General features: G+C 38.3%; 1 protein-coding gene across 1 annotated transcript; it reads left to right on the top strand.

Annotated features, from left to right (window-relative positions):
- Positions 1 to 3748: 3748 nt before the first annotated feature.
- On the top strand, positions 3749 to 4919 carry prmt6 (protein arginine methyltransferase 6). Its single transcript, XM_016278956.1, has one exon. The coding sequence runs from the start codon at positions 3814 to 3816 to the stop codon at positions 4879 to 4881; it is 1068 nt and encodes a 355-aa protein (XP_016134442.1). The 5' UTR covers positions 3749 to 3813; the 3' UTR covers positions 4882 to 4919.
- The last annotated feature ends 3352 nt before the right edge of the window (positions 4920 to 8271 follow it).

The following is an 8271-nucleotide window of genomic DNA, read 5'->3' on the forward strand; positions in this document are numbered from 1 at the left end:
ACCATGATGGTAAGAGACTCTGGAACGGTGGCCATGATGGGACGATACACTGGTGTGACTGGCTTGATGTGAGCAGGCCCTGGCTTGGCAGGCTTGACGTGAGTAGTCTCAGGAGTGACAGATACTGCTGGTGTGTCGTGTTCCTCCTTCACAACACCCACAGTAAATGCAGAGCCACTCAGTTGGAGTGCCAGATCGATATAAGTGTCCAGAGTACAGTTCGGATCGTGCAGTGGCATAATTGATTGCAGCGGCTCAGCTAGGCCTCCTCGGAAAAAATATCATGAGGCATATCTCATCCATAGACATTAAATGGGCCAGTTCAATAAAGTCCAACACATAATCCTCAAAAGACCGCTCACCTTGACGGAGACCAATTATTTTTGCTGCTGGATTCATGGCTGGCCTGGATGCCCTCATAAAGCTGCTGGATCTGGGTGTGGCTCAGTATTCTGTAATGTGGAGGCATGACAACGGGGTTGGTGGATTCAAGTGCAGGCTTTATTCAAAAGAGTGGTCAAAACAGGCAAAGAGTCAAACAACAGCAAACAGGTATAATTAAGGAAGAGACAAAAGAGTAATTCAATATACAGGCGAAGGTCAAGGCAGGCGGCAAATGATCAGAAACAAGGTACACAGTCCAGGGATCAAAAACTACGAAGATAGGGAAACACAGGAAAACACAGGAACTAGGACACGCTACAGGCTAACAATACTGAGCAATGAATGAGTGAAAAACCAGGCTATAAAACAAGACACAGGTGAATGCAATAAGTGATGATGAGTTCGACAAAGGATTATGGGAAATGTAGTCTGTGAGAGTGGCTAGAGTCAGGGGTGCGGTGCCCTCTGGTGGAGTTCATGGGCACTCCAGCTAGAGATCATGACCGATACCAGGTGAGCCACCGAGCAACTTTACAATGTCTGAAAAGCTACACATATGGAGCTGGTTATGTGATGCAAACATCAAAATGTATTAGTTTGCAAATCATGAAATATGGTAAAAATGTCTTGAAGTCTTAGTATTGAATTGTGCAAGGAACCAAGCATGTACAAAATGAGCAATAGCACATCATCTTCTCAAAAAGAAGCCAAAAAAGCAGACTGAGGGTAACGTTATTGTTTTATTGAACTGAAATAAACATTTTGACTGACTGCTAGACAGGTTGCTTCCTCAGATGTTATTGTGCTTGCTGCTCAGATTCACGCCGCCAGGGTGGCACTGCTATAACTGAATCAACCCACCAATATGCCGCCATGATTGTGACTTCCCCTTCTAGTTTCATCCTTTCAGCAGACTTATCAAATGTCCTCACCCTTAACTGATCCAACCAAACAAGATTCAGCAGGCGGATTGGAAACAACATGAGCCACCCAGGAAAAATCAGCTTGAGCTGTGTTATCAAATGTTTTCAGGACATCCTTCATTGTCCAAAGTGATTTGGTTTCCTGCTGTTACACTCATGCTTGAACAATCAGTCTCTTCCTTTTGCAGAAACCACCATCTCTCCGCTCTGAAATTATCTCAAGCTTTCCAGACATGTTTCAGGACCACTGAGCAAAGTCTCTTCCTTCGTTGCCAGTCCATCCCCTTCCAATCAGCTCAGAGTCTGTGCTTTAGATGGTCAAACACTGATGTGCAATTTTAATTAAAGCGAGATCAGGTGCCGATGTCTGTGCAAACACACAGTTGTTTTTTTTTTTTTTTTCAGAATGTGTAAAAACTTTCAGAGGATGTGGATTTTGTGTAAATTGTGTTATCATAGCAAGGACTCAAAAGTACCCAAGGGAGTTGATGTGCAATTTTAATTAAAGCGAGATCAGGTGCCGATGTCTGTGCAAACACACAGTTGTTTTTTTTTTTTCAGAATGTGTAAAAACTTTCAGAGGATGTGGATTTTGTGTAAATTGTGTTATCATAGCAAGGACTCAAAAGTACCCAAGGGAGATGTGGAAAAAGAGACAAACAGTGGAAAGAAATTTTACAAAACACCACATTTTAATACATCCACAACTGGTAGGTTGCCACCCAAAAGTTGGTTGCAGGTCAGAAAAAAAATGCAATGCAAATGCAATTTAGCAAAAAAAAAAAAAAAAAAAAAAAAAAATTTAAAAAAAAAAAAAAAAAAAAAAAAAACTTGTCAACTTTTAAAAGGAGCATAAATGTTTCCCATATCCTTTGTTGATGTCCTTATTGTTTTTCTTCTGTAATGTGACTTATTTCCAAGTGAAACAGATATTCAATAAGGGCAGGAATTGATCTGATGGTGAAATTGAACCAGAATGGAGCCAGACTAAATATACTAATTTGCTAAAACAATACCTAAATAGCTATTTGACTAATAAGATTGTTAAATAGTCTGCATGACCTAATGAACAGATGAATTATTTAAAAATAAGTCCATTAATGTGCATTCAGAAAGTAAATAGGGTTAATTTTCATGTTATGTTGACTGCGAAGTCATAATGAAACGGAAGTAGTGATAGATCTTTTCTCATTTCTTCTGTATTGCGACACATCCAGAGGCAGAGGACTTTGTTTTTTTGTTTTTTGTTTTGTTTTTGCACTGGATTTTTTAAATGTAACATATACATGCATGAATTGTTCACAATAAGATCTATAACATGCATTTAGAAAATAGAAAATTTGAATTTTGTGAATTTTCGTTTTCTCAACTGTTTTTTTATTTATTTAGCTTCATGAATGCAGTGCTGTAATTCTCATTCACATATATACTGAATTATCCCTGTATAATATTAAAATTTTCGATTAACAGAAATGTGAATGTGTCATAGAATGATAACCAATCCAATGTGCTCCCTTTTCCTCTGACTCCGTCAGTTCAACTTGAGGACAATGCTGAAAAAAGGCCAGATCTTATAATCCAACCGTGAACATTTATCACCATAGATAAAGCAGAAGAAATCATAAAACACACTGTATTCAAGAGGAATAGCCTGCTGTCAGTGTGTAGCCTTTAGCGTGTGTGGGGAGAGTGACGGCCGAGGGTGAGGCAGTGCTATTTTATTAAGGTTAAAAGCAGATCATGCTATCCGTCATGGTGGAAAATGCAGTTTGGCTCAGACGGAGCCCTGGTGTTATGTTAGTACAGCTACAGCTGGGCACAGTCAGTTTAAACAGCTGTCCTGGAACTACTGCCAAACAGGCAGACAGCAATGCTAGACACTCACTGTAAAAAAATGTGATCCACTTAATCCACTTTTTTGAGTGGGCCAGCATGCAGCATTAACTTAAATAACAGCATGGATATATTGTGACTAAAGTGTTAGTGGTACATTTGTTTTGCATATAGGTCTGGAACAGGATCTATTATGTACTTTGTCACTTTAAGTATCAGATAGGCTGCCTCCTCCCCCCCTCTCTCTAAATATTGTTTATAGATAACAATAATTATAGCCTATTTAACACAGACTAACCCAGCACCTAAAATAATTTGCTTTTCAGAATATAATTATTGTTTAGTTTATTTATTATTATTATCTTTCCATGGGAGTTGTCTCCACATGTTCTTAAGGAGAGGTTGTCACATTTAGCTAAACTCTTGAAGGCAAAAACGACTATAGCAAAGTAAAGAACAACAATGTATACATAAAGTGTTGTTTTTTAAAATAAATAAAATGCTTTCTAGTTCTTGTAAGAATTTTCTTGGCGCTCATGGGAAGTGTAGTTTGTTTCAAAACTGGCTATCATTCTTTCCGAATCACACGGCCGTGTTTAAAAACTACATCTCCCATGATGCCTTTCAAATTCCGTTTCGGATACGGAAGCTACTTTGGGAAAATTAAAGACGCATGGCAAACTTGTGGAAAATGTCACAGCACGGTACCAAGAAAAGAAAATTAGATAGGAGTACAGAGGATTACATGTACTTTGACAGCTACTCCGATGTCACTATTCACGAAGAGATGATTGCAGACACTGTGCGCACTAACACGTACAGAATGGGTATTTTTAAAAACAGTAAGTCAATAGAGGGGAAAGTGGTGCTTGATGTGGGAGCGGGTACCGGCGTCTTGAGCTTATTCTGTGCGCAAGCAGGGGCCAGGAAGGTTTATGCAGTCGAGGCGAGCTCGATCGCCGATCAGGCTGTGAGGATCGTAAAACTGAATCAGATGGAGGACACAATCGAAGTCATTAAAGCCACACTAGAGACGATCGAACTGGCCGAACAGGTGGATGTGATCGTCAGCGAATGGATGGGCTACGCGCTCCTCCACGAATCCATGCTGAACTCCGTGATCTTCGCCCGGGATAAGTGGCTCAAACCCGGTGGCCTCATATTACCGTCCCGGGCGGATCTTTACATCGCTCCTATAAACGATCTGGTGGTGGAGGGCAGATTGAATTTCTGGAGCACCGTCAAAGGACAGTACGGCGTGGACATGTCCTGCATGACCGACTTTGCCAGGAAGTGCATCATGAACAAAGACATCACTGTGAATCCGGTGACGGTGGAGGATGTGCTCTCCCACCCGTGCAAGTTTGCCGAGCTGGATTTGAACACGGTCACGCTGGAGCAGCTCAGAAATGTGAGAGGCGTGTTCAGCTGCCAGTGCTTCGGCTCGTCCTCCATCCACGCCTTTTGCGTGTGGTTCACGGTGACTTTCCCCGCTGAGGAGAAGGCCCTGGTGCTCTCCACATCTCCCTTCAAACCAGAGACGCACTGGAAACAGGCTGTGCTGTATCTGGATGATGCTGTGGATGTGATGCAGGACACTAAAGTCGAGGGGGAGATCAGTTTGTATCCCTCTGAGGAGAATTCTAGACATATATGCATCCGTGTGGACTATGTGATAGGTGAACAGAAAACGCACTCCAAAACCTTTTCTATTCCTGATCAGTATTTAGAAGTTAAATAGAGATTTGGCCATTATTTATTTTTAGTTATTTCCCTAGTCAAATAAAAGGAATGCTAATAAAATAAAAAAAAGCCTCATTGCGATGAAATAAAAAGTCACTGGATATACTGAAGTTATACATTTTTCGTATTATCTAGTAGGATCATAAAATAATGTGGGATTAGTTGCAGATTATTATAAAACATAATACTAAATTCCATTAGCACTTTTTTTTGGATTGAGGTTTTTTTTTTTGGTTTGGTTTGGTTTTCCCCACTTGGTTTTGCACAAAATTCTGGGGGGGGGGGGGGGGGGGGGGAATCTGGTTTAAACTCCTGTCTGCAAACAGCACATGCGCAAAGTCATAAAAAATAAACAGTGCTTGCCTAAGCTCTGTAATTTTCCTTATTGTGTGAGAACAATTAAGTGTAAACAACACACCATTTTTGTTTACCAGGGCTTGAAGAGAAAATCAGTCCACTTTTGGTTGGCCCGAATAGCATGGGACTTTAATCACTCACAGTTTCAAGATAAAGTTTAGGAAAATATTTGCAAGTATGTGAGGTTAGGTTAGATCATTGAGTTTGGATTGGCTGGTGACCCAACACAGCTTCAAAATGAGTTATTTTGTGCAAAAGTGGTTACTAGCATTAGTATTACAATTAGTTGCATTACCACAAATAGGAGAATTGACACTATTTTAAATGTATAAACAGCAGTGATTTATTAGCCTGTGAGTCAGATATTAGTATTTAGTTATATTATCAGGTGACCACTCTCTAAAGATTTATTGAATGCACATCCTTTGACGTTAACAACATATTACATGGGAGGCATTTTATCCTATCCTTTTGAAAATTGATAAGCCCATGAACAGTATTTTGCTTTCTTAACAATATGTGATTCCTTGCATTTATAATTTGCATTCAGCATTGTTTTTTTCCCTTATACAACCCTTCCAGACCATGTGACCCATGTTTGGGTTGCAACCCACTGTTTGTACTTACTCAGATTAAAGCATTGTTTTGTGTTGTAGTGAGAGGAATGGAGAGAGTGTGGTCCAGTATGGAGAATCTGTATGAAGTCATTGTTGGAAGGCCATTTGCAGGTTGAGAAGCAACAGTGAGGTTAAGGCCTATAAATGTATTCTGGTCACGCTCATTTAGTTGAGCAATACTATTTTTACCAATAGCCAATTTATAGCTTGTTAAAGATATGTAATGAACACATTTCAGGAATGTTGGGTCCTAAATGGTGTATAACTTTATATCATCCTTGTCTCTACGAGAATACTATTGACATAGAAACAAAATATTTAGTGTAATGTGTACAGGCTTTACAAAGTCATGACTGATTGGAGTTGAATATGGCCTGATCAGATGGATATTTGTGGCCTCATAATCCATTCAAAGCTAGTTTCTCATTTGTTGTATGTATAAGCTTAAACTCAATTACCTGTTGACCCAATCATCATTAGTCATTTTATTAGCTGTGATTTGGATTATCATTGAATGCAATTCAGATGTGGGAAGTTACTAATCCTCAAAAATTACCTGGAGTGATTTGTTGCAAAGTACATTCATTTCCTTTGTATTAATGCATGCTCATGTTGTTATGTCACAGTTAATTGGAACGATGCGTCATTAACATTCTTTCAGAGCCACACTTGATTTGATGTATTCCATTTAATACCAATAGATCAAAATATCTTCCCATATTTAAGAATTAAATGCATCTAATTGAATCTTAATATTAATAGTTGTGTAGACAGTAAGGAGCAAATTAAATCAGAGCTGTGTCTCTGTCTCCTAGACAGCCTCAATGAGTTTTATCCACAAAGGCATATCAATTTATCCAATACATCCCCCTGGTATGCTAATAATGATACTGTAAATAAACCAGGAGAAATCATTTGCCGCCTGCCAGTTACAGTAACCAATATTTTTGATTCGTGAGAAGACTAATTGGAAGCATGTTATTGACAAATCCTAATTTAGAAGACTAGATCCCAAGGCACTGGGCGGATCTCCATGGCCAAGTGACAATTTGTCATCATTATCATTAGCAGGCCGGTTTGCTTTCATTAACATACTAAAATAAGCCACAGTGACAGAAGGTCCCTCATGGTGAGATAGCTACCCTCGTACAGTCCTTAAAAGGCACTAGATTTAATGAACAGCAGCTAAAAACTAATTTTAATTTTGTTGGGTTATTATGTTTACTGTAGATTTGAAGGCTTTGTTTGTTTTATGTTTGATGAGATCAGTTTTGGAGGAACATCATCTGCTGCTGTGAGTATTTCCATGGCAAAAAATGTAAACATAGGCTAGAGCTTGAATATAAAAATTCATGATTATGGTGCTCAGTTTGAAATGTGTTGAAAATTACCAGGCTTAAAGGAACACTCCACTATTTTTGAAAATAGGCTCATTTTCCAACTCCCCTAGAGTTAAACAGTTGAGTTTTACCGTTTTCGAATCCATTCAGCCGATCTCCGGGTCTGCGGTAGCACTTTTAGCTGCAGCTTAGCATAGATCATTGAATCTGATTAGACCATTAGTTCCTGTAGTGGAGTGTTCCTTCAAAACACATGGGAATAAGGCTTTGTGTCATCAATTTCAAAAGAAGCATTTATGTACTACTTCAGTTTTAGAAATTCACTGTTATGTGACATTTTCTTTACAGTGCTTGTCAATTTTAGCAGAGATTTATGTTTAAATGTCACATTTAAACACATGCTTTAACTAGAAGTTGAAGACATTGAGAGTTTAGTAAGTTAAATGGATAGTTCACTCTGCCAAATTAAAATTCTGTCATCATTTGCTCACCCTTGTGTTAATCCAAACCTGTATAACCTTTTTTTCTTCTATGGAAACAAAAAAAGATATTTCAAAAAAAGATATTACAAATTTTTCTTTTAAACAAGTACTATTTTAGTTATCCTACTTCAAAGTTTTACATTTATTTCAATTGCTGTCTTTGTAAATGTTTGTGAAATTTACTAGCAATTTCCGAGTAAAAAAATTTGCTTTTTTTTTTGTAGGCAAATAGGAGAATTGACAGACCATCCAAGATGTAGCGAATCAGCTCATAGGGAAATATGAATAATTAACCATAACTAGTTATAATTAACTATTCATATTTTAGATCCACTGTAGATATTTAGCTGACCACTCAGGGTCAACTGTCTTGTCAATTCTAAGACGTTAATTTCCTGGTTAAGAAAAATAACTTTCTTACTGTACAATTCTATAAGCTTGTAACGTAAATCTGCATGATTATTCACTCCGGTTATGAGTAAACAATGAACACGTCAAGTGTGATACAAGTAAGGTTTTATTAACTACATAAACACTTAAACTAGTCCAACATACTACATAAACACATTAAGCCGGTCCAACATACACATAC

This window comes from Sinocyclocheilus grahami, unplaced genomic scaffold, assembly GCF_001515645.1.
Source record: "Sinocyclocheilus grahami isolate Dianchi unplaced genomic scaffold, SAMN03320097.WGS_v1.1 scaffold126.1, whole genome shotgun sequence".
In the NCBI taxonomy this organism is placed as follows: Eukaryota; Metazoa; Chordata; class Actinopteri; order Cypriniformes; family Cyprinidae; genus Sinocyclocheilus; species Sinocyclocheilus grahami.

Excerpts from the sequence above, each read along its gene's own strand:
- prmt6 (XM_016278956.1), top strand. The coding sequence starts at position 3,814 with ATGGCAAACTTGTGGAAAATGTCACAGCACGGTACCAAGAAAAGAAAA.